The sequence below is a fragment of the Marmota flaviventris genome, chromosome 6, assembly GCF_047511675.1.
Source record: "Marmota flaviventris isolate mMarFla1 chromosome 6, mMarFla1.hap1, whole genome shotgun sequence".
In the NCBI taxonomy this organism is placed as follows: domain Eukaryota; kingdom Metazoa; phylum Chordata; class Mammalia; order Rodentia; family Sciuridae; genus Marmota; species Marmota flaviventris.
The window spans coordinates 23,027,567-23,054,953 of record NC_092503.1 but is presented as its reverse complement, the minus strand read 5'-3'; the positions used below and the strand labels follow the sequence as shown (position 1 = coordinate 23,054,953).

General features: G+C 34.6%; 1 protein-coding gene across 3 annotated transcripts in view; it reads left to right on the top strand.

Annotated features, from left to right (window-relative positions):
• The window catches only part of Adgrg6 (adhesion G protein-coupled receptor G6), a 135,703-nt gene that overhangs the window by 66,536 nt on the left and 41,780 nt on the right, over positions 1 to 27,387 (top strand). For 2 of the 3 annotated variants that reach the window (XM_071612983.1, XM_071612985.1), the window contains exons 4-9: positions 1,054 to 1,677; positions 10,811 to 10,879; positions 18,715 to 18,800; positions 21,588 to 21,640; positions 22,408 to 22,470; positions 25,835 to 25,977. In XM_071612983.1, coding sequence (XP_071469084.1) covers positions 1,054 to 1,677; positions 10,811 to 10,879; positions 18,715 to 18,800; positions 21,588 to 21,640; positions 22,408 to 22,470; positions 25,835 to 25,977 — 1,038 coding nt within the window. Of the gene's footprint in view, positions 1 to 1,053; positions 1,678 to 10,810; positions 10,880 to 13,087; positions 13,172 to 18,714; positions 18,801 to 21,587; positions 21,641 to 22,407; positions 22,471 to 25,834; positions 25,978 to 27,387 lie in introns of all 3 variants that reach the window. The other variant, XM_027938445.2, reaches the window with a different exon arrangement.

The window sequence follows — 27,387 nt, the reverse complement described above, 5'->3', positions numbered from 1 at the left end:
TTTGGTTCTGATTGACCATATAGTTAATAGTACCACTGTTTATTTTACAGATGAGGAGACAAAGGTAGAGAGAGGCAAAGTAATCCAAGGTCATGGCTACTCTATAGAACAGCTGGGATATGAAGCTTCATTGTCTGTCCTTTAACCAGTACTCTTTAGTGCCCCTCAAAAATAGCTCGTATGCCCAGGTTTAAAAGGTCCACACCTTAAAATACCATTTATGTTGGATTTTGCCTTATACTCTTTCTTCTCAATAAAATTCTACTTACATTTGTTCCTAAAATAGCCTGCTGATGGGAAGAAAGATAAGGATATGGAATATCTGAAGGGAAGAAGGAGGTCTGGAAATGTTCAGGAAGAGTGATGAAACATGGAACAATTGATTATGTTTAGAATACAGTTGAAAAATAACTTTTTTTTTTTTGGGTAGTGGAGGTTGAACCCGGGGCGCTTAACCACTGACCCACATTCCTCAGCCCTTTTTTATATTTTATTTAGAGACAGGGTCTTGCCGACTCACTTAGGGTCTCACGTCACTAAGTTGCTGAAGATGGTTTTGAAATGTGCATCCTCCTGTCTCAGCCTCCTGACCTGCTGAGATGGTAGGCATGCGCCACCACGCCCAGTTAAAATAATATAATTTTAAAAATCTTAATGTGTATACAAAGCCTTCTTGGAAACTAGTTCTTTCTTAATTGGGGAGTTATGTGAGTTTTTTTGTTTTGTTTTGTTTTTAATTTTGAACTCAGAGATTAAAAAAATACTTACCAACTTAGCTTGCTATAACTTCAATTGAGTTTAAGCATTAGATTCAATCATGATTAGAGTTAAAATGGGTAGGATTTCTTATTGGTGTTATTATTGGTTTAAGACCAGTGGTAAGGTGTTGTTGATAGAGGAAGGGCAGAGAAAGAGGGGAGCAAGCAGGCAGAGGGTGGATAAAAGTCAATGAGTAGAAAGTGGTGGAGGACAGAAGAGGTCAGATGTTTGCATCTCTGTAGTCCTTGTTCTGCAGTTAACATGTCTTATCTCTGGTGCTGTGTTTTGTCCTAGTTGCTGTGTCCTTAAGGAATCAAAAAGTCATTTTACCCCAGTCAGTAGATGCTTACCAGGTATCTGTTGCAAAGAGTGTCTCCATTCCAGCGCTCAGTGCTTTCACGCTGTGCTTCGAAGCAGCCAAAGTTGGCAATGAAGACAGTGACTGGGTGGCGTTCTCTTACTCGGATGCATCCCTCGAACCCTTGCTCACTTTTGGAAAGGCCAATGGTGACTACTTCCTAAATATTTCTGGCTCAAAATGCTGGCTGAATAGCGCATTACCTGTGAAAGATAAAGAAGACATTTTCACTGAAAGCTTTGAGCAGCTCTGCATGGTTTGGAATAATTCTTTAGGCTCTGTCGGTGTCCATTTCAAAAGAATCTACGAAATGGTCCCGTGTGATTCTACCATTAGTAAAGTCATTCCTGGGAATGGGAAATTGTTGTTGGGCTCCAATAAAAATGAAATTGCCTCCCTAAAAGGGGATATTTATAACTTTCGGCTTTGGAATTTTACCATGAATTCGAAGATCCTCTCCAACCTCAGCTGCAATGTGAAAGGGAACGTGGTTGACTGGCAGAATGACTTTTGGAACATCCCAACCCTCGCTCTGAAAGCTGAAAGCAACCTAAGCTGTGGTAAGTCTGTGGCATAGAGAATTGATAGTCTTTGTTTTTTAGCATTGTTCTATGAAAATGTGCGTCAGTAAGAAATTGCACACACACATGCATAAAATTACCATTAAGGAGCTCTTTAAATTTTTAAAATGTTATCTGCTCCATCATCACAACATAATCAAGAATTGTATTTGATTATAAGCCATGCTGACTCAATGAAAGCTTTTGGTCTTGCCATTCTTAAGGTTTCCCTAGGTCATAGAATGTCACACAGTTTGTCACTATCAAAACAGTTATAATTATTGTGTCTCAAATAGAAATGTTAGCTCTTGGTTTGAAACAAAATAAATTAATAAATAAGTTATTATTCATGAAAGTGATCTACTAATAACCTGATCTTTACCATCCTAGAATGAAATTATAATTGCATTGCCCAAATAAACAGCTACCACCTAAGAGAATATTATTTGCTCAGCCAGTACTAAACACTGAATTGTCCATTTTATGGAAAATCTTGATAGTCAGAAATTATCAATTTATTCTTTGAACTTTTATCTTCATTTGTTTGAAAATGAGCATTTGTAGTCATTTAAAATATTTTTCTCTCTGGTTCCCTTTTAGGAAACTTTTAATGTGGTATTATTGGAAGTAGGTAAATGCAAAGTATTTAGAAAACTAATTCTAAAACATAGACTTCTATCAAATATTTCCTATGTATACAAGTTAATTCTGGAAGTCTTTATTATAGGTTTTATTTAAACATAACAGTAAATATTTTATTATCAATTTTATTTTATTTTATATAGATTTTTTTAAAAAAACAACTTTTTTATTCCACCTTTTGCTTTGTTTTGGTAGTTGGACACAATATCTTTATTTTATTTATTTTTATATGGTGCTGAGGATTGAATCGAGTGTGAGGCATGTGTACAAGGCAAGTTCTCTACCACTGAGCCCCTTATTATCAATTTTAAATGCCATTGATAATCTAAACTATTGATAATATGTACTTTTTAGTCACAGAGCTAACTCTCAGTAAAGGAGAGCAGAAGAGGTCTAGAAGTCCAAAGTAATTTTATGTAACTTTGGGAAGAATTTTATCAGATCTTCCTTCATATTTTGCACCAAGGAGGACCCATTGTAAATTTGAGGCCACCTCCCCAAGTCTCCTGGACTGTGCCTGTCTTTCGGACTTGGGAAATCCCTGTCACCTTTCCCTCCATGGAGGTCACCCATCTCTCTCTGTGGTCCACAGCACTCCTGCAGATGGTAGGAAGGCTATCAACTGATGTCATTTGGAAGACATTTTCTTATGGATTGTTGGAAAGAGGGGTGAACCACAAACCTGTTCTGGAAGGAGACTGAAACTTTGGAAGAGCTAAGAGTGTTCCTTAAGATCATACTCTGGTCTAAGGTTAGCTAGAGAACCTTCAGTGACTCCTATAGAAGTCTTTCACTCAGTGAGGAAATGTAGAAGGTCAAGTGTATGTGTTTGGTGTGGCATCAAGAGTGAGGAGGGGGAGCATTCCCTACTTTCTTGGAGATCAGTTTCAGTCCAAGGCCTTCTTTCCATCATATTCTTAGCCAGTGTTAAAAAGTCACAATATGGACTATTCTGATATTTGCCTTTTTATGAAGCAATATCTTGAGGACTGGGATAACCCAAAATTACATTGAAATAGAATACATATACTAAATATCATTTCAAAAACTTTACAAATATTTAATAGTTTCTTACATTATTCATCTTATCATGTGAGTTCTATTCTTGACCCCATTTTGCAGAAGAGGAATCAGGAATGAGAAGATTAAATAACTGAACCAATGACACTAAATTAGTAAGTGACCACATCAGGATTTGAACCCAGAACAGCTGACTTTAGAACTCTGCTGTCTTAACCAGTATAAATTATAGAGTTATTCAGCATAAGAAGGACTAGAAAATGTGACATGGTACTAGAGTAATTGAGCTAATTTGTGCCCATGGGAAGAGTATGAAGTCCAAGAACCAGTAACACATTTTGTACATTCTGAGGGAAAACACTGGATTTACAGGGTGTTAACATAGTATTTGTTTGAAACAAACTTAATAAGGTTGCTTTCCTGCAGTGCTTCTTGGATACCTTAGTATAATAAAATATGAGGGACATAGTATTACAGGGATTCCTAAACTATGAGATCCTTGAGGCCAGAAGTTACAATTTTAAGAGCTTATGGTAGGCCACTTTTTTAAAAAATAAAAGGTTCATTGGAACATAGCCGTGCCCATTTTGCATATATTTTCTATGGCTTCAACTGTGCTGTAGTGGCTAGGTTGACTGATGGTGATGGATACACCACAGACCTAAAATATTTACTATGAAGCTCTTGGTGAGAAAATTGCCAACACTAGAACTAGTCCAAGGAATCATGAGGGTCCATTTTGCTGAAGTTCACATTTTGGGAAAACCTGGAAAAGACCTGTCAGATCTTCAGGCAAAGTGAGCCAATCACTCACAGGCTCTTTAACCCTTAGTCTTGGTTGGCAGTGGTGGTATTTATTGTCATTTATTTGCTTTTGTTCCACATAATTCTTTTAAACTATGAATTATTTCCCACATTAAACAAAAAATAGATCTCACACAAAAATGAATATTGGGAGTTCTTCTGGCAATCAAAATACTAGCACTTGGCTGGAATTTCTACATGGATGATGCAAGTGGAGTTAAGTGACATCTGCTCCTTTAGGGATCTTCCAGGTCACCTCAGCCCTCAGCACTCCCCATATCCTTCCTACTGCAGCCCTTTCTTTTGTCTTTAGATCACCTTCTGACCCTGGTAGGCATTTAAGTTTGAGAATCGCAGTTTAGGCTACTGCTTTCTGGTAATACAGGGTGGGAAACCTTAGAACCTTAGGGAAATTGAGTAGTGGAGATGGTTGGTGGGCTAAAACTCTGGTCTCCTTCTCCAGATTGTATCTGGGAGTCTTCATATTTTCTTTGCTTTTAATTAATTTTAATTTTAAAAAATTGGCAGACAAAAAGTGTAGTGATTCGTGGTATACCATGTGGTGTTTCAGCATATGTTTTACTTGGTAGAATGGCTAATTCAAGCTGATTAACCTGTTACCTAATTCATTCAGTCTACTTAATCTGTTACCTCATATACTTGTCATCTATCTGTGTTGAGAACATTCAAAACCTACTCTCCTAGTAATTTCAAGTGTACATTACATTGTTTTTAACTATAGTCATCATATTGCATAATACATCTCCTTGTCTTCTTATTTCTGTTTAACTGTAGTTTTCTATCTCACACACTCCAGCCCCTAAGAACCCCCATTCTACTCTCTGCTTCTATAATTTCAACTTTTTTAGAATCCACATGTAATGAGATGATGCATCCTCATGTTTTTTAAACTCTTATCTTCAAGACTTCTTTTCCAAGCCTTAAGAATACTAGAAATGGGGCTGGGGATGTGGCTCAAGCGGTAGCGCGCTCGCCTGGCATGCGTGCGGCCCGGGTTCGATCCTCAGCACCACATGCAAACAAGAATGCTGTGTCCGCCGAGAACTAAAAAATAAATATTAAAATTCTCTCTCTCTTTAAAAAAATCTCTCTCTCTCTCTCTCTCTCTCTCTCTCTCTCCCCCTCCCTCTCCCTCTCCCTCTCTCTTTAAAAAAAAAAAGAGTACTAGAATATATACATGTTCATGTACCTTAGTCATTTGCAAAATGACTTAGTCATTTTCAAAATGATTTCATCAAAGAACTATCACAAGCATCAAAGTGAGTTAATTTGAAACTCTCTTTTATAGACACCTTCTTTCCATTCCAGGATGACACTAGACACCCCAATTGGGTTCACTTGTGCCCTGGACTGTGTGTTGGGAGTAATTATGGGAGAAGGGGATTTCCTGTTGCTTAATCATCAGCTCTGGGAGTTGAAGAATCCCAGTTACTTATTAACTGACAGGAAATACCTGAACCAGAGATTATATCTAGTTTTGTTAGCAAAGAAAAACTTCAAGAAGTAGAAAAAAGTGTGTTCTATTAACATTTTAACATTTCTTTTCTTTTTTTTTTTTTTTCCTTCTGGAGAACATTTTGCTTTGCTGTCTATGGTTATCTTAATTTCCAACAAACTAATGATCAGTACAGTAACCAGTGAGAAAATAGGATCCCATTCCTAGCATTCCACTGGACTGACAGGGTCTATTAGGTATGAGCTATTCCAGCATCAATTTGTAATAGGAAATGGATGGATTTTCCAATGGTGTTTTGCCAGATTAGTTATAATGAAAGTAAGATAGTAAAACAATAGTCTGCATTTAATATTTAAATATCCTGTCATTTGTTTCCCATGTATTAAATATCCTTGCCATAATAACATGAATGTTATTATTAAAAGCTTTAACAATTTCATAATTGGACATTTTGTTTCCCTTTATTTTTTCAAAGTTTATTTGGGGAATGAATATGCCTGAATTAAGAAAATTTCCCCTGATTTTTAAATTTATGATTAAATCTTCTCCTGTCCAGAAATAAATGATTTATGTAGCAATAATTCTTTTTCACATTGTGGCACCTTTATTTTTCCTAGAACAAAATTTTAAACATTCATTTTTATGACCTTCAGGAACAGATAATCTTCTTAGTTGACTCTTTAATTATAGGTGCAAGCATTTGCCTGTGTTATAATTCAGGTTTAGACACTGGCTGATGTCCATCAGTTTTCACAAAGAACAGACAGTGCTCTCTCTAACCGTTTTATTTATTTTACTGATTACCGCTCTTTCCTGAGGAGTGGTACAGTATAACTCAATGAATAGCAGGAGTTCAAACAAATTACATTATTTAACAAGCATAGCTTAAGCACTTCCCTCTATTAGTCACTGTGGATATAGAGATAAGACACAGATCACAAGTACCCGATTTTGTTTTTATTCCTCTCCAGAAATTTTTACAATTTTATAGACTTTTGTTTTCATCTTCAAGATTTTGCACCCTGTTGCTATGGCTTCATCAGCTCTCAGAGACCTGCCCTTTCTTAATTTCTACAGTTCTATCCCTCACAGCTATAAAACTCATTCATTGTTGAATCCTGCCCTCTCTCCCTAACAAATTATTGAGTTTAGCATTTTTAGATTTCTAAATCATCTTGAAATAAAAGTAAGATAGAATCACTTTATCTTTACAAGGAATTTTATTCTTTGAGAAGATTCAAACTCTTTATTAGCATAGTAATTTCCAGAAATAATTTAATTTCAAACATATTTTATTGAAAATTTATCAAATCCTTCTTAGTAATGACTGAAAGAGAAAAGGGAAGGGTCCAATTTTTAATTTTATGCTTTTTGGAAATTACTGTTAGGGTTACCATTATTTGGGTTATCAAGTAGGGTATGAGATAAGCTACTGGCTGCACATCTGTCCATTTAAACCATAACTTACATAAATATATAGTGACTTCTTTCAGTAGTGTGATGTGGGAAGAGCAACAATAGGTACAGAAAAAAGATTGGAGCTATGTAGCTGTTCACCAACTCCTCATATACGTTTTTGTTTCTTTTTTCAAGAAAACTTGACTAAATTTTTCTATTAAGTAAACACTTTTGTTAGCCTCAAAAATCAGGGAACATACACAGTTCATGTTATAAAAACTGTTGGTGATAAATATGTCAGTATCTGGAAGAGAAGATTGTCCCCTCTTCTTTAAGCTCCCAGTTTGTAAATCCATCAGCCTAGCCAAATTGATCATGACATTGGCTATTTTATACAGATATGCTGGAAATGGAACTAGGTAGAAATGGAAGAGTGGGTTTGCTCTTGGGTTTTTTGTTTGTTTACTTGATTTTATTTGAAATAGGATGTCACCATGTTAGCCAGGCTAGCCTCATACTCATTGGCTCAAGTGATCCTCCTGCTTCAGCTCCTGAGTAGCTGGGATGACAGTCATACACCACTATGCCTGACTGTATAGACATTTTATATTTCATGTGTTTGTTTATGTAATTTGGTGTATTTGTAGTGTCAAATTTCATTCACTATGGTAACTTCCTTCCAATTAAATTGGTTATTTTTTATACCACTTTCATAATGCAGTTTTCATATTTAATTTCTGTTGAATTTCTATTGCCCTGTTAGATCATCATAAAATAGTGTTTATTGAGTATTTATAAGGCAATATTAATTTGCTAATGTAAAATTTCCCAGGAAGAACAACAAATTAAAATATTGAGAGGCAAATGCTATAATTTCCCAGGAAAGCCCGTCACACACTGATATTTATACTTGGTACCATACAGTGAAACTGATAAAATGTTCAAGAAAATGATTGCATATCTTGTTCTAAATCATAGCTGTCTGACTTTCTTTTCTTTTTTTTTCCCCCTCTAAACTCTCTAACATAATGTAGTGGAAATGTAGTTAGCTTAAGAACTTCTTTCCCACACCACTGTCCCTTATCTCCCTTTGTCTTCCAGAGATATTGTATCAGTTCCAGAAGTGGCCTAAGGAGCCTTTGACTGCCAGCATTGTGTGTAATTTGAGAACCAGAGGACTCGATCCAACCGTGTCCTCTGTTGCATGTTAGTGACTGAGATTTCCTCAGTCGCTCTGAGTTTTAAAGGCTTTTTCACTTTTAAAAGTTCATTACCAAAATACAAGAGTGCCTGTAGGAGAATGAGGTCCTGAAAAAAGTGGACATACATGGTGATGGAAAGGAATGAGGGCAGATGGCATTCAAGATGAAATGATTCTCCCTCCATCCTGCCATACCTTCTGCCTCTTCAAATGCTTTTTTTTTTGCCAGACTACACTTGGTTTAGTTTTTGAGTCTTTAAAACTTTTTTAAAGTCCCTCCCCATCTCGGCTTCCTTGCACAACCAAACATCCTCATCCAGCATGCACTCCTCAAACCTCAGGAGTCTGAATTGAATCATTCCCATGAGACTAAAACTAATTTCTGTAGAACTGCTACCAAAATTCTAGAACAAAATGAGGACTCTTTATGGGTCTCCATCATTTCCTTGCCCCTCTGGCACACTTGATTGGTACCGCCACACCCTTCACTGAACTTTCTTCACTTATGTTCCCTGAGACCACTTTCCACAGAAGCTGTTTTTAACTTCTGTGTTCTGTATGACTGATGCTTAACCCTGGGAATATCCAGAGTTCATTCTGTTCTGTTCTCATATCAAAACCGTGAGGTTAGGCCTCTTGGAAGACCCATGTTGCACAGCACCTCAGTTTCATTACAGCCCTTACTCTTTACCCATCTCCACCTAAGTTTGCAGTCCTGGTATTTCCTGTCTCCTTTCATGAGATGGTTATGTGCCTATTTCTCAATTTGGAAACTAGCGAAATGTCCTTTCTTCTCTTCTGTAAGTTGATAAATCTTAAATGCATGTATGCTTCTCTCTGTCCTTCCTCACTATATTCATGATATCAAGCCTGAATTGTTAGTATTACTCCTTCTTTTTGTGTCTTCCTTGTTTTGGTGAGAGAATGTCAAAAATTATCGTTTTCAAATATAAATCTAATTTTCCCTAGCTCTTATTCATTTTTTCCCATTGCCTTTAAGAAAAAGGTCAGAATTTTAGCAGTCATTCATAATGTGTTGAGTAATTTATTCAGTTCAGCTTGAGCACACACCTACTGTGTGTGGGATTCACCACTGGAAGAAAGACACAGTGTCTCTCCTACTACAAGGCCCTCCACTGTCTGCTGATTACCTGTGTATCATGATGTCCCTACTGTTCTCTATAATTACTCTATTGCATTTTTAATGCCACATTACTTGAGTTCCCAGATCTCTTCAGTACCTTCTTGGTATATGCTTTAGAAATCGTCTGGCAGCCCCAGGTCTCTTACTTCACATGCCTCCTGGGTCTCCTTCATTGTAATAGATTTCCTGTTCCCTCTCCTCACCAAGCTGCTGTCATATCCCCCTGGGGACTGCTACCACCACCGTTCCCTCAGCACTCAGAACTGTGCAGCCAGCTCCATTCATGCCTCTGAGAGCAGCAGCACTGCAGGGGACACTGTCCTGACCTCCGTGCCTCATGTATTGTAGGCAATGAGTGAGTTTGTGTTGCATGAACATATAAAGGTCTGATGAGAGCTTCTTGCTAGTTGATATCACATCATAGACCTGCTTGTAAGGCTGGCCTTTCTGGTATACCATGATCCCTTCCCTGAGCCTGGTGCCTGAGGCAATCAAGAATGAGGAAATGGTGCCTCCTGAGATGCTGTTAAACTGCTGGGGTGTTTTCTGCTTATGCACACCGTTTACCTCATTAGGAATCTTTTGTGAGCTCATGCATCTGCTCTGCCTTTTCCCGTGGGAAAGCTGGGAAAAGGTTCAAACATTAGAATGAAATCATTGTCATATAAATGTCCCTTAAACATGTAATATTACATATGTATGTGCATACATATGAATCTGTAGGTATACACACACGTATGTCATCTACTTTTGTATTTATTCCTATGACTTTATTCAAATGCTGTATACTTTATAATAAGTTTATTTAGCCCATCTTCCTTGGCCACCATGTACTGGTAAAAGTCTGTCAGTTGTCACAGGAAGTCTTATTGCAACAGAGAAAATCCACGACTACTTCTAGAAAATCAGCTTTAAATTTACTTCCTGCTGAAAATGAGTCAGTAAAAGCCTGAAACAAAACAGATGCAAGACTGACTTGAATCACAGAAACATAGTCTAGGATTGTAAGTAGGATAGGCATGCTAGTGTCTATGAACCAAAAATATGTATTTGGTGAGTAATCCATAATTCTGCAAGTTCACTTTTGAAACTTAGCCTTGATGTCTGTAGTATTTCATTTGTATGACTTTCCACCAGAGCCTTATAATTAATTATGTAAAAAAGCCCTGACCTTTTTTCACACAAACTATAAGGGACCATAGCTCTTACTTTCATTTCATGTTGCATGGCTGAAAAATTGAGTTCAAGATTTTGAGGGTAATTTCAATACCTCGAATTTGTATTTGAGAAAATTAAAGTTGCAGTGACCTTAAGAAACTTTTCTGTTAGAGTATTATTGATGGGCTTTTTTTAGGGCTGTTCCTATTCCACTATCTGGTTCATGATTTTTTTATGGTGTCAGTTAATCATAAGTCAAAATTGGTATATTCCCTCTGTGTTGATCAAGGTTCCTACCTGATTCCGCTCCCGGCAGCAGAACTAGCCAACTGTGCAGAACTGGGGACCCTCTGTCAAGGTAGGGAGTCCATGTTGTACTTGTTATTTTGGATCATGTAGTGGTCATTGCTTTGATTTTTATCTTTATTTTCACTTAGAAGGCCAGAAGCCAACAAAACAGAAAAATTTCTGGATGTGTTTTAGTTGTGTTGGTGCACTGTACATGCAGTGTGGAAAAAGAATGCATTCACACACTGTTGACATATTTCCATGAAGCACTGAGTTTTTTTAAAAAACGTGAATGATTATTTGCTATTCAACAAGGGTGGATTCCATTTCCCCTGTTTCTTCTCAAGAATATTGCAAAGGTCCAGCATAAATATAGTTTTACAGTAGTTTGAAGAAGTATTAGTGTCTATAAAACAAGGAGGAAATTTTTTGAATTTTTAGTTAAATTTAAGACAAGTCTGGGAGGCAGTTTGTGATGTGCAATGTAACTTAAATCTTAAGATAAAGATGGTTATACTAACCCATTGTTAATACGTTTATTATGATGTTTAAGGACTACATCGTGGTCAATATTTAATTATGTATTATACACTAAATAGTTGCATGCTAAATAGTTTTAAAATAGTAGTTTAAATGTGTTGCTTTAATTTTATCATTGCTTCTTCTAATTACCCATGGCTCCTTTTTACCCATTTATTCTATTAAATACTTCTACGTGAACTAGCATGTTCTACGTGCTACATAAGAACCATGGCCATACCTTTTATAAAAGCTGAATCTCTTATTAAAAAAGAATCATGGCACCAAGGTGACTGATTGGAAGTGAGAACAAACAAGTAGAAACCTAAGCTCTTTTCTAGAGTTCCAGTGTGGGACTAGGGCAAGCAGGGGTGGGGAAACTTATTATTATCTTTGTTTTCCTAAGACATTTCTTGTGTTGTTATTTGTCAAAACCCTATGAAAAGTAAGTTTGGTTTCTTTTCACAAACTCAGTGTAACTTTAAAATAGTTATATGAAATACACCAAAAAAGATTAACTTTATTTAGTTCAGGATCTGAAAGTTGTTTTTTTTTTTAAATTGTTCTATTAATTTGAATCCAAGATATCTATAAGTACTTACTCTCTGGGACAAAGGACCAGATATGCAGCTTTTTCTTTGCTTTCCCTCCATGTCCTAACCAAAAAGCATTTTTGTGATGTATTTTGCATCACAATAAACACAATTGATTGTTGATAATAAAAGGCTTAAAAAATAACTCCCAGTTCTTAAGTATTTGGAATGGAAAGTTATTTTAGTTATAAATGCACATTATGCATCAAGGAAATCAGTATTTTATAAAGAGCCTTTGGAAGGCATTTCTCTGTGTAATTCTGTTTTAAATAATTTTTCAGTTAAAAGAGATATGTAACAAATGGCTACTGTATATATGAATGTACATCTAACATGAATATACTGGATACATAGTGTGTATACTTTATTTTACTATACATACATAGATACATATGTATACATATATGCATGTGTATATCTATATCTGTATCTATCTATCTATCTATCTATATATATATTTATCCTTATATAACCCCTCCAATCCATTAGAAAATATTATCAAAGCATTGTGTAAGGGTTTAATCTTTGAGAGTTTGAAATGTATTAGAAGCATATCTATGACATAATGCTTTGAAAATGTCTCCTCTGTGAGGGTTGCCCTTGTGAAATACTTTTTAATCCATCGATATTAAAGTAAAGGTATTGGGATCTTTAAATTATTTACTCTGTACATTTCATTCTCTTTCCTTTTTCTTTACATTTTTCTTCTTCAAGAGGGATGTATTTTCTTCTGAGATTTTATTCCTCTAGTCACAGAGTATCAGGCAGACTGACTTTGGATAAATTTCCAGGTGTAATCTGCACAGAATGCCTTCTATAATTTTTCCTTTAATGAATTCAGGGAACTGAGTTATGGAAAGGTTTGCTGATCTGTTTGCTATTTGATTGCCAATCTGTTGATGGCACACCTGGGTCTAAACTATAAATACCTTTTCTCCAGTCCCTTGTGTAGTATGGCCACAAGCCATGTGAATTGATTATTGATGGACCATAGAAAGCATCACTTCATTTTCTGCATTATAACCTTGGAATCTGTTGTATTTGGTGCCAAGAAATAGTTTCCATTCCTCTTCTATGTGTTTTCATGCATTAATTATAGATCGCTCATCCATATTAACTGTTATGTGCTCCTTGCAAAATTACATCTTTCTCATCTTTATCACCAGCTACTGTAAACTCTGCTAGTACTACACCACCCACTGTCACCACTAACATGCCTGTTACTAATACAGTCGATAATCAAATGAATGGTAAGAAATCATTATGTTTTATATTTGTGGATGTCTAACAAAATAAAGAATGTATTCTAAGGGTGGGGAAATCTGATGTTCCAACAAAATTTCTGTTATTGGAGGCAATTGGTATACTTACTGTACATTTGCAAGACTAGAAAAATAAATATCACTTATGTCTCTCAAGCTCCCCATTGTTATAACCAGTGGAATGAGTTCATTTCCATACTCCTCTTCTGCACTTTTAGCCAAAGTTTTTTCCAAAGGAAATTTTAAGAGAAAAAGCTTCAATTAAAAGGAATTAATTTGCATTATAATAGAGATCTGAGAAAGAAAAGCTAATTTTTCCATGATATTTATTTATTCAGCTCATTCTCTTCAGGAAAATGGATTTTAAAATTAAAAAATACTAAATAATTTTAGAAATTTACTTTTTCACTGAAATCAACTTTATGTTCAAACGTTTGTGACACTTGAATCAATTTCCATGGTTATACTTTGCTCTCTATTTTTATTGTTGATGAATATTGGTTAGAATATGAGTATATATATATATATATATATATATATATATATATATATATATATACACTAAATCATAGTTCTTGTTTTTATTTATTTTTTGTGTGTATGTGTGTGTGCGTGAATGTGCTGGGGATGAAACCCAGGGTTTTGCACATACTATCCAAGCATTGTACCATCAAGCTACTCTTTTAGTCCCTTTAAGTTTTTTAATAATGAAGATTCAAATAACTCCCATTATTTATTGTCTTTTTTCTCCATATTTACTTTTCTATCGATATTATTTATAATTTGCAAATATAGTAGTTATAATAAGGTAAAGTGTGAGCCGAGGAAACACCAGGTGAATCGAGTTATTATTTGACCTGCTACCCATACATAGAATTTTTGTAATTTGAAGTTTGCAATTTCAGTTTTTCTTAAAGAGAAATTCCAATCAGGTGACCACACCACTGCCCCAAACATACTAATATTCTCAACTATGAGATCTTAGAAACACTGGGATTTCCTAAACCCTAGTTCATTCGCTTGTGAGGCCAAGACATCTGTAATGTGTCACAAGGGACAAAAAAACAGAGCAAAGAAACCCACATCGTTCATTTTTTTTGATTTTTGCCTTCTGAGGTTACATCAGCTTCCTTTGTAAGGACATTTAAATTGGAAGTATGGAATATTTTACATGAAACATAGATATAAATTTCATTAGGGTTATAAAGACATCGATTCAGGGAAGTGTTTATGGTTGTTCTGCTAGTTACACCAAGGAGATTTATGATGGAGCACAAATTCCAGCCAGCCCCAAGAAAGCAGCAGCCGCTCAAGTTTCCAGAGCATATTTCACATGGAGCCCTGCCAGCAGATGGGAATATTATAATTCTGACTAAGTATTTCACTCTTTGTATGAGCATACAAAGAGCCTCTGTGGCATTCTCCCTCCAGGACTGGCACATCCTCTACTGCCCAAGAACATTTATATGGAGCTTCAGAGTCCTCGGCTTGGTGGAGTGGTGCTGCATTCACTCAATCATGTCACTTCTGACATTCTTGAAGAGAGCCTTGTTTGGCCCATCTCTCTTTGCGTCATAACCTTCACTAGAGTTTCAACAAAGCAGGCAAATGTTGGAATCAGTTAAAATGGTTTATCTTGACCACATTAATGAAAAAGAATCTAATTCAGAGGATTCTCATTCAAAATTAAATCAGCATTTTAAAATATTCAAAACTCATGTGGAGGAACTAGTCTTAAAATTGTGTGCTCAAATTTGTTCACCATCTTAATAATACTTATCATATCCTTGAACCTCCTATGATACTTCATATGTTTATTTCCTAAATTGATTTGCATTTTGCTTAAACATTTGCATTTACATGAGAAAATAAATTTCATTATTATAAACTATAATAATATTTTATATATATAAAAGAGAAGTGAAAATAAGAAGTATAAAGTGAATATTGTTTCTGGATTCTTTCTGTATTCTGTTGGCTTCTCACATCTCAGAGCCTGACGTCCTCATTATCTTTTTAAAAAGGAAAAGTAGCAAAGTATAAGAAACAGACAGTATGCAAGTAAGATTTTTTTCTTTGATGTAATCAAATTTGAAACAATTGAAAGAGATTTTTTTTCCCTAGTGAATAAATAACATCCAGTGTTATGTGCTGGACTATCTAAGACTGTTCACATACTATCAACAATTTCTTATTCTTTGGGAAATGGATAGAGTAAACATTCTCAGGCTTATAATCTCATATATTAGAAGGTCCCATTTTGTTCACTGTAAATAAGATAGACACAAATGTCAAATCTGTTATCACCTTAAATTCCTTTTAACTTCAGTGGATCAGTTTTACTGAGTTTGGTAACAGTCTGCCAGGGCAGGGAGGAGATAATCAGATATATGTCCATAATATAGCAATTAAAATTTGTTTTCCTGACCTTTGTAAAATGTTCCAGTTTTTCTGTGCAAAACTCTTTTGTCATTTTCAGTAGGACTTTTGTCTGATACCTCAGATTGCACTAAGAAAGCATTTAAGGTACTTTTTACAAAAACTGGTATTTCAGAATATTAAGGATAATCTCAGTGTTCCTACAAATAAAGAACCTTTCTGTTTTTTCCAAAAGAAAACTCCTAGACTAATAATTTCCATTACAAATCCTATCTTCTATACTTGAAACAGTATTCTAGTGACACTGGACGGTAAACTTTTGTGAAGTTCTCACAAACAGCCCAAGTAAGAAATTAACTCTTAGTTCTTATTATTGTTTTAAAAATCTAATTTACAAATACAAATTGCTGTGTTCCCCTTCCAGGGTCTCACATATGTTTAGCTATTGAGATCACAAATTCACTCATAGGACATTTATCTGGCTCCAATAATCGCTCTAGCTTTATATGCCAGATATTTTCAAGAAACTGTAGGCTCTGCATGATGCCAGTCATATTATAAATGCCATTGATACATTATAACTGCTTCATCACTAATAACATAGTCTCAAATGTAAACATTTGGTTTGGATTTTAACATCTTTTCAAACCCATCATTTCAAAGGTATATTTCACACTCTTGAGGAAAAATTAGATATACCAGTGTCATTTCTCTATCCTCCAAGAAACTCTAAAAATGTTATGAAACAACAGCAACAAACAAATAAAAGAAAGTTTAATTGGTGAGAAACCTGCAAAAAGAAATACCATTTTGATACCACAACTGTAATAACCTACAATAATTTCCACTTTCACGTTCTGTGTGGCTGGAAGACTTCTCTAATTGGAAAGTGGATATATTTTTAATTTTTTTCAAGAGATATCTATGAGAAGTTTTACTGGCCTGTGTGGCATTATTAGGATAATCTATGCATCTTTTGAAGCCTCTGGAACACGTGAAGATTTGTATTGACTGTTATGTTGACTCACAAGCAAGTTGCTGTGTCCGTGGGAGCAGAGGAGCTATGATGACGTGGGAGGGCCTGCAGCCGTGTCTTGGCTGCATTTCTTCCAGTGTCACTGTTGAAGCCAACTGATTTTCTGTTATCCAGAACCATTGTCACCATCCCTTTGTTGAACATTTTCTTTTCTTTGATGCTTCACCCTTGGACATGCTTCATGATTTCTCATTGACTCTTCAAAATTTTTTAAAAAAGTAATAGATTCTGCCAAGTAGTTTTTAGCTAAGTTTGCAAAATATGTAATCTTGAGGCTTCAGAAGAGGGACAGCCTGATAATTGTCCATAGAAGAAGAGAAACTGTACCATAAGATGCTAGGCTATTTGGTATATTAACTAATTACATTGGCTGTAGGCAATATAACTAGGAAGAGAACTCTCTTGGATGCTTATGATACTGGATGTCTCTCATTTGTAAATACAATAATGTACTGAAAAAAACTGGAGCTGCCTTTAAAACTTAAAGAAGCCACCTGAAATATTTGGATGATTCCATAAATTTTCAAAAATTTCAGTGGTTAAAAACATTGATTTTTAGTACTTTGCAATATTTTTCTGAGGGAAAGCATTACCAAAAAAAAAAAAAAAAAAAAAAAAAAAAAAAAAAAAAAGTGCTTCAGGGCTCCATCTAGTGGTAGTTTTTTAGATACTCTCCAAACCTTGGTGAACTTTCACATGGGATCCCTAGGATCTCTTGGACCTTTGCAACTTGAATTTCCTATCAGAATGTTCATGATTTGAGATGATGGATCTACACTATGAAAGGTTTTGTTGTTGTTGTTGTTGTTTAAATTGTTGTCATTTATTGTAATTTTCCTCCTTGGGTATTTTTTCATTCAGAACATATTTTAAAAGAATATAAAATCAAGACCATTAAAATACCTCATTAAAATATCTGAAGAGTTTTAGAAGTTGAAATAACCCCATTTGCATAAATTAAACTCACTTTTTTTTGCCTTATCCCAGTGGTATATATTTACATTATTATATCCAGGATTGGTAGTTCATATTATTTAGTGTGAAACTGACTTCTTTACTGGAAAGACATTCCTTAACTAATGGGACTGGAATTTGCATTTTGGTAGATTTGGGAGTTTTCAGAAGCATACATATATTTTTTTCTACTGCCTTTCCACAATTTTTAATTAAATATCTTCCTCAACATTGTTTTAATTATACATTTCTGTATTTTCTATGTGTATTTTACTAAAGACCCTTTGCTAAACAAAGCATGAAGAAAGATATGGACAAAATTATTCAAAAATTTTCCTTCTTTCTATAGCACACCATATTTTAAAATAATATTTTCCTCATTAGATTCTTTGGGTCAAGCATCCTAAGTACAAGCAAGAGAGATTTAGCAATCTCTTGCTGGTGAGTTCAGTTCTTCATAGGAAAAATAAAATCAGACTACTTTAAAGATTGCCCCTAAAGGAAAAACCATGTCCCTTTTCACTATATAATTTTCTTTTAAAAGAAGTTAGACCAATTAAAAGTCTGCCTGCCTGCAAATACTCTTTTTTTCTCTCTCTACTTTGGCATGATGACTATATTTAAGAGTTTTAATGAAAAACCTGGTGACATCCAACCCAATAGTTTTGTAGATGTCAATGTTTTACTGGGGAGAGAGATTAGCAAGAAATGAGAAGAGTTTAAGGGCAGCAAATATGTGTGTGCCTGATGTTTTTAAGCTATCTGTCCATCATCTCATTCAAGTATCACAATAATCAAGTGACTCTTGATTATTCTTTATAGTGTACAAAACGTGATTTCTTGCTTTGATAAATCAAATTATCATTTTATGGATGGTAGATACCAGAAATCTATACAGCTAAAAATTCTGAATAAACATGCAAGCCTGGCAAAGGTCCTATTCTAGAGATGATTTGGGAGCAATGAATCCTCTGTAAGAGCAAACTGATATTTATTTTTAAGAAGTTGCAAAAGACAGTAAATGTTACCTCAAAATATTTCATAAATTTTCTATGACTCCATAACAAGCATTTCTTTGAACTTGTATGAAATTATGTGATTAATGTTGTTTTATATGACTATAAAATATAATTAATGGATTAACCCTATTTCCAACGGGCAGATGGAATTATATATAGAATATCCATAGTGATTCAAAATATCCTTCGTCACCCTGAGGTCAAGGTACAGAGCAAGGTGGCAGAATGGGTAAGTGAACCTGAAAAATTTCTTGTTTGTTTTAAACCTTTAACTTCTGGAAATTTGAAAAAGATTCTGGGTAACTGAATCCACAGATCATACTAAAACACAGATACTGTTCATTATAAATATATTAATAGATGTAATAAGCAAGATATGCTTATGCATAATGAATAAAGGCCATGAAACTGAGCCTACAGACTATAAATTTCCTAAATAAGTTAGCACATCAGTAGATTTTGGTAGGTATCATTACTTATGATTAGCTTTATATGTTTTCAGCTAAGTTTTAAAAAAACAGATTTCTTATTTTTTTATTTGACTGTTTAGTCAAAACCAAAACTTACACGATGACTTATCATGAAATTGTTTCCTTCCTCCTTGCCACTCCTCCACCTGGAGACCCCTCTGCTTGGAATCACTGTTAGGTTTTTGGAGTGCTCTCTAGAGCTCTTTGTAGACATAAAAGAAAATAACACTGTAAATTCTTATCTTCCTTCATTTTTACACTAAAACTAATAGAGTTTAAGTACCATTCTACACCATAAAAATTTTTGTGGTTGCCAGGGTTAGTATAGGAGAATGTTTCTAAACAGTGTATGTTTAATTATGTGATTGTCTAGTTATTTATTTAACAAGTTTTCTGTTGATGCGCACTTAGGATATAATTTATTTAACCAATATCCTACTGATGGACAATTTGAAAGTTTCAAATTTTCAAAATTTTAGTAGTTTTCTTATCTCTCTTGCAAACAGAGCCTATTTTTTCAATTTTTCTCCTTTCCATACTCAGAAATTTCATTTTTCATGGATTCTATGCTGTGAGACTTGGTGCTTCTTTTTCTACATAATGCAGTACAGTTCAAACTTTAGCCCTTTGTATGGATAGAATCATCAACATATATATTCTGAAGTAAGAAAATGGATTTTCTTATGTACTAGGTGTCTGATAAATGCTATTGATAGCAAAAATAGTTAAAACAACAATTTAGAGGTAGTGGTGAAAAAATACATATGCACAGACATACACACAGAGATGTAAGTGTACATATACATACATTTGGAGAATAACTGATAGAAAATGGACTTCTTTTTAAAGACAATACTCTTTAAGACAAATTGACCATAGGAAATAATAGTATGTAATTAACAATTCTGTTACAAAATTGGTGGGGAGAGTGAAATTCTTTAATAGAAGTTAAAGAAAAGGCCACTGTTAACTTTTCTAGAATGACTCATTAACATCCTAACTAATTCAACCTTAGGAGTTGCATTTAATTTTTAAATGGGCTCTACAAAATAGAGTACATACTTGAATTCCATTTTCTTTCAGCATTGTTCTTTTTTCTTTCTTTCTTTCTTTTTGGGTACCAGGGATTGAACTCAGGGGTACTCAACCACTGAGCCACATCCCCAGCCCTACTTCATAGTTTATTTAGAGACAGAGTTTCACTGAGTTGCTTAGTGTCTCACTTTTGCTGAGGCTGGCTTTGAACTCCTGATCTTCCTGTCTCAGCCTCCTGAGCCACTAGGATTAAAGGTGTGTGCCACCACACCGGGCACAGTATTGTTCTTTATATTTTGTTTAAAGTCAGAATGATTTCAAAATATAAAATTTCTTATTTTCATTCTCAAGCAACTGGCAATGTTATTAATCCTGAAAGCATTCACTGGAAAGTTTGTGCTAGACAAAGTATAATTTTACATTTACTTCATGCATGGTTTGGTAACATCATATTCATCTGAAGCTAAGCTTTTTATTGGACAGCTTGGCTTAAGATATAAGCTACCAAAAGCAGATGCTTGATGATGAAGATACAAATTTTTTCCACAAGTCATATTATACGTTGAGTGTCTGAAAAATTCAAAATCTAAAGTATGTCTTTGTGATTATGAGATTAGTGAAGCCTGAAAATATTCCAAAATTGAAATATGTATGAAATCTGAGATACTTCTGGCAGGATAAGTGACATTCAACTTGTATTACTATTTATAATTTAAAATGATTAAGTACTTTTTGCCAGTATTTTCTAAAATTTCATTCAATTTTAGAAATGCTTATAAGGAAGTCCTGTGTATATATGAAACAAGACTTAAAAACCCCTGGGAAGTGTTATGTAAGTAGGAAAACCTCATGTTGGTAGATAAATCCTGTTTTGCAGTTGTGGTGGATGCCACATCACCAAAGCTTGTTGTTCATGTTGAAGGGAATCCTTGCTTTCAATCATAAATCTTGTACTGAGCTCCATTAAGACTATTAAATAACCACATGAAATTAGTTTAGTTCCAATAATGTTGAACATATTTTATTGTTTTTTGAAGATTTATATTAATTTGTAATTTGTCTTATTACTAATATTCTTGAGGTGTTAGTTATTAGAAAACATGTTCTGTTGTACCTCAGTGATTATTAAATGAATGAAAAGAAAGGTGTTTTTGTAGTACACTTCATATCACAATATGGGCTAAAGAAAACTTGAATATTCCAGTGTGGGATCTGCCACTTCCTAGTTGGGTGACCCTGGGCAAACTCTGTCATCTCTGCAGAACTCCATTTTTTTCATAAATAAGGTGATGGGGTGTGGTGGGGGTGGATATATTGTGAGGACTGAAAGAAACAGCATTTATCAAGACTCAGGGGAACAGTGATCTGGTATCTCTTATCTTTTTCATTCACTTCTCTAGCTCTCTATGATTTTCCCAGGATCTTATACATACAGCTTATCTTTGGGGAGGTAAGAAATTGGATTCATTTTTCTAAAGAGTTACCCAAACTTAGCCTTTTGTGTTTTTCAGCTCAATTCAACCTTCCAGAATTGGAACTACACTGTTTATGTGGTTAATATCAGGTAAATGTCTGAATTATTTGAGAAAAAAAATTCTCTAAATTTACCTAAATTCTGTGTGTATGTATTCGTGTGTGTGTATATGCACACACACATATATACATATATATATATATATATATACATATATATGTAAATAAATATCTATTCTAATAAGTCAAAAATTAAAAGGATAATTAAATACACACACTAGTTCTGTTAGTTTCTTCTCATACTCCGGTGGATCACATAGAGTGTCCCCTAGTTTGCAAACACCTCAGTTTGGAGAATTTTTTTTTTAACAAAATAAGACATCTGTAGTTTGCAACTTAGCATTTCAAAATGCCCTTTCACTATTTTTCTATTAAATACTCCAGTAAATTCCTAGAAAATAGTATTGTCCATATATTCTCCTCTGTGCCTTATTTTCATGGTTTTATAGCTGAAACTAGTTTTCTGAAGTATATTTTGCAACCCTGAAACATACATTCATCTGACCTAAGAGACACAATAACACAAAAAAGCAGTCAGTTGTCAGTAAATTCAGAATATATATTATTCAACACACTAAAGTAGGTTCCTTCTCAGAACATCTCCAATTCTTTTTTCTTCTAAAATGCAAGAGCACACAGTTGCCTGGGTTTACAGAAGAATCTAGAACCTCAGAACACACATTTGGAAATACTGGCTTAGAAAATCTGTTTTCCCTCCTCCTGTCTCCTCCCCCTAATTTTGTTGTTGACGATATGGTGGATGAGATTGATGCTGATTATGTGTATTTTTATTTATAGTTTTCACCTGAGCACGGGAGAGGACAAGATTAAAGTCAAAAGAAGCATTGTGAATGATCAAAGGTAACACTGACTACAACTTCTGGAAGGTGTAACCTTTCTCTTGTTCATTGCTTTGACTATCTGAGAAATGAAAATAATGAGATAGGAGAAAAAAAAATTTCTATCACTCAGTACATTTAACTTTGCCATTGATGCACACTATTTTTTCTTATATTTAAAACCATAATAGAACAAATGGTAAAAATGTAAGTCTGATGAAAAATAATTTGAAAGTAGAGCATTTAACATGGATGAATTATGATTTTTAGTACTTACAGCTTGTTTATGATAAACCATTACCTCTTATTTGAAAATTCAAAGAGAACCTCAAAGAAATAGCTCTGTTATGACTGATGTGTGGCTCCATGATAGAGCTCTGGCCTACTGTGAGTAAAGCCATGGATTCCATACCTAAAGCCACACACACACACACACACATACACACAAAGGCATGCACACAAAAAGCTTTTAAAATGCTAAGTTTATATGATCACATCTAATAATATGAATGATATGTACAAAATATTTTTAGCATTTAAAGCCATGAACTCATTTTCTAAAGTCTCTATTTTTAAACATATTAGGAGCATGACTTAACCACCCAAGTAATTTAATATATGTGTCCAACATACATACATAACCTGTTGACATATAAGGACCACCTGTTCATATTGCTATAAAATTGAAAACTTAACTCCAAATGAGAAAAAATTAGTTCCAGTCAGTATATTGCATCCTCATAGAATTTTTAAAAAATCAATTGAAGAGCAAAAGTTCTCATAAGCCTTGTTGTTTTTTTTTTTTGACGTTTTGGTTATACAGCTATGATGCTCAACTGTGCTTCTTTTCAAGTGATATAGTCTTATTAGGAAGGGATTAAAATCAAGTTTCATGTGAGAATTGACCAGAGAACTTTCTTCTTGTATATTTCTATTTAACATTAGAAAAACAAATGTTTTTAAAGTTACTGGTATATTGAAACTCATCATTTCTGTATATATTCAATAGACAAGATTAAGCCATTTGATTAGGGAAAATTGTTTTTATTTTCTGACATGTTCTTTGTCCTTTAGGATCTGAAAATGAGTAATATATTTCAATATTATAAGTGATAGAACTTTTCCCCTTTACTTAGCCAAATGATCTCTTCCAAGCCTGCCTGCTGGATCACAATGAGACTTCAGGAGCGGATCCAGCAGCATTCTGGGTCCTTTTGCTGAGCATTTTGTTTAGCAATTGGGACAAGAAGTCAGCTTTCCCTTTTTAGCTTACTGTGGTTCTTCTGTGACCTGATACTAAAATCATCCCTCACCAGTATGTCCACACCTCAGAAACTCTTGCCTAGAAGAGTTAACTGACATAAAACCTCAGTTTCTGTCTGTCAAACCAATGGAATAATTTCACACAAAATGATAGGGAGAATGAACTAAGACAGTGTACGTGGGAAAATACTGTCTAGGTTTTCTTTGGTATGAATTTTGGCATTGCTGTAATTATCCGGTAGCACACGCCCCCCCCCCCCCCCAAGCCCTGCTTTTTTCCTATTCTCTAAAGTTTGTATATGCTCATTGCTGAGGTTTTATAGTCTCTCATTGTTTTTCCTTGAACTGCAATAGTAGTTTCACACACATTCTTTTTTTCTAAACGTTCCCTTTCAAAGTCATTGTGTCATTATAGCTTCAGATAATGCTATCATACTCTATCACCTAGACAGGCAGGAAACCAAGCCACAGAGGCTGTTCTATTTGAATGAAGAATGGTTGATGGTGACAACAGATAGAACTTGACTGTGTAGAACCATAAAATTGGTTCAGTTTTCAGGAGGAGAGAGAGGAAAACAACCCAGATAAGACCTGTGAAAATGTGTGCTTATTCTTGAATTGCTGAGTTTGGGTATTCAATACTCCCCCGGATACATTGTGCTAAAGATGTTCTCAGTATTCAAGAGAAGTTAAATATCACATTCCCACCTGTAGGTTCTCAGTGACTGGAGTGGCAAAGCATATCTTCAAACAATAATATAATCAATTTTTTTTCATAGGCTGTTTCAAAAAATTACTAATGCAGCACTATTCACTATTATTATTCACATCTATGTTTACCTCATTCTGAAATATGACCTGTATATGAGCGTTCGGTAGTAGGTCATTTTAGAAATAAATATCTTTTCAGAGTAAATTATAAGAATAGTATAATACTTTGTCCTTGAGAATAGCACAGATATGGGGAAAGGGCATAGAGCTATTTAATTTCACCAAACCTTGAACAGAAAATATTTAACTATTTTTTAGCACCACAAATATATTAGTAGTCTATTTAATTTTTATTTATTTTCACAGAATTTTATGAACAAAATATGCCACTGTCTCTGTACTGCACATTCCATAGTTATTTTAAAAAGCAAGCTTCTGGTTTGTCTTTGGCAAGCTTGATAATATAATGCCTTGTGTCTTATTTATTCATTTCAGAATATGACCAAGATGAAATTCTGTTGCCAACCCAGAGCTTTCATATACAAGGGAAAATATTTCTCATTTACCTGACATACTAATCTCATTTAATTTATCTCAATGTTGAATGAATAGATTTGATGTCTGGTGTTGATTATAGCTGTGGTTATGGCTGAACCGAAAAGGACCTTGTTATTTTAAATTGTAAAATTGAAAGTTTTGACAAAGCAAAGATCCATCTTTTGCTTCCATTAGAGAGATTTTCTTTTTTAAAATTTCAAGGTCAGATACTCTAAAATCATCTACAGTGATATGCTGACTAACCATAGAGTATATCTTGAGCATGTTTCATAAATTTTCACCACATGAAGCATGTGAGAGGGGCTGGGGATGTGGCTCAAGCGTTAGCATGCTCGCCTGGCATGCGTGCGGCCCGGGTTCGATCCTTGGCACCACATACAAAAAAACAAAAGATGTTGTGTCTGCCGAAAACTAAAAAATAAATATTGAAATTCTCTCTCTCTCTTCAAAAAAAAAAAAGAAGCATGTGAGAATGTTTCATGGAGATGGAAAATTCTAATATTCTATTTGAAATATTAATTTTTTATTTAAAGACCTTATTTTTTCCCTTAAAGCAATAGTGTAGGATTAACCACACTATTTCTTTCTTATGTGTATGTTACAAAATAGTATTACAAATAAATGTTAAAATATCTCTGAAAAGAAATGAAGTGATATAAATATACATGTAAAATAACATCCATTCATATTGAAATATTTTAATGTTATAATTCATGCATCATCAGGGAAAGCCTGAGAGCACAGTGGGTAGTCATCTCAGTCTTGACATTTCATGGTCATTGTATCCACATATTCTGTTTTTTGCATCAAAAAACAACCAACCAACGATAATTTTATCTGCACTGTTTTTCTAGATTGATGATTTGGGCCCTTCTAGTTTACAATGCTACCAATAATGCCAACTTAGAAGGAAAAACCATTCAACAGAAACTTTTAAAAAATAATGAGTCCCTGAATGAGGGCCTGAGGCTCTACACGGTGAATGTGAGGCAACTGGGTAAGTGACTTCAACTGCTTACAGTTTTATGTGACTATATATTCATGTTTAACTGAGACTCTTCCTTTATGTGTTATTGTCTGTGTAAAAATATTTTTTTTTCTGATGATAAAATTTATTATATTGGAGATCATTACAAATGAGTGACTTAGTCTAACAAATAGCTCAGTACCTGTGAATCTTCCGGTCAGCTCAGTACTTAGGAATCCACTGATCAGCTCAATACCTATGAATCTATGGAAACCAAGAATATGAGAGTTTATATTTATCTTAGGAACATACTGTGAAAAGACTAAGAATATGAGCAAAATGCCAGAATAACTTGTCGTCATTGACTTTAGGGATTAAAGAAAGAGTGTGTCTCTGAACATATGAGAACTCGTAACCAGGTAGATCTTGCAAAGGGAAGTTTTTTTTATTATAAAGCATCTCTCTGTCTTGTGTTCCCTGTCTCCAGCAATGACACCACTGTCTTCCACAGATAGGCCAGAAATCCAGGTGTTATCCTGGACCTAGACTGTGGTGCTGCTTCTACTGTTTAATATGTCACATTCACGTACAACTCCTCTCTACCTTTGTGCACACATTCTCTCACTGTCCACTCTATGATCACCTGCCTGTTTTTAAAGGCAGTCCCAAGGTCACCTCTTTTGTGAAGACATTTCTGATCTCATCATGTGTAAACATACATCACCACCTTCTTGAGCTTCCTTTTCATGCTGTCTGGACACCCAGAGTATCATACCTGTTAGAAGACTGTTGTCTGCTATGAGACTTGTTCCTGTTCTTGAATGTGTATGTTCTTCAAATAGTCATTTCCTCTAGAAGGAGACCACTTCTTCATTTTAAAATACCTTTACTTCTATCTTCCCTCAAAACCCAAAATATTTCTCAGCACTTGAATACTTGTTGAGTAGATGAAAAATTAAATGGAACTTGATGGGATTTTTTTAAAACATATTTATTTTTTAGTTGTAGTTGGACACAATGCCTTTATTTATTTATTTTTATGTGGTGCTGAGGATTGAACCCAGGGTCTTTCACATGCTAGGCAAGCACTCTATGAGCCACAGCCCAACCCTATTGATGGGAATTTTTTAAAGGAATTATTAAAAAATACAGATGACAAAAATAATTGTTCTAATATTATTATATGAATACAGCAGTGCTGTGATTAAGTACTATATAGAAATCAGGAGAAAAGAAAAATGATGCTTTCCAGGCTGTGCACTCAGAGTCTAAGCAGGGAAGTGGGAACTCCTTGGCTCTAAGAGGGTGCTTATGCCTGAGGCCAGAATCACAGGGGAATAAAGCCCTTTCTATCTTTATGAGGAACTTCCCATCTCTACCATGTCAACATAGGATGATAATGATGGTGGTGATGATGATGAAGACCACTTTCTGAGCCAC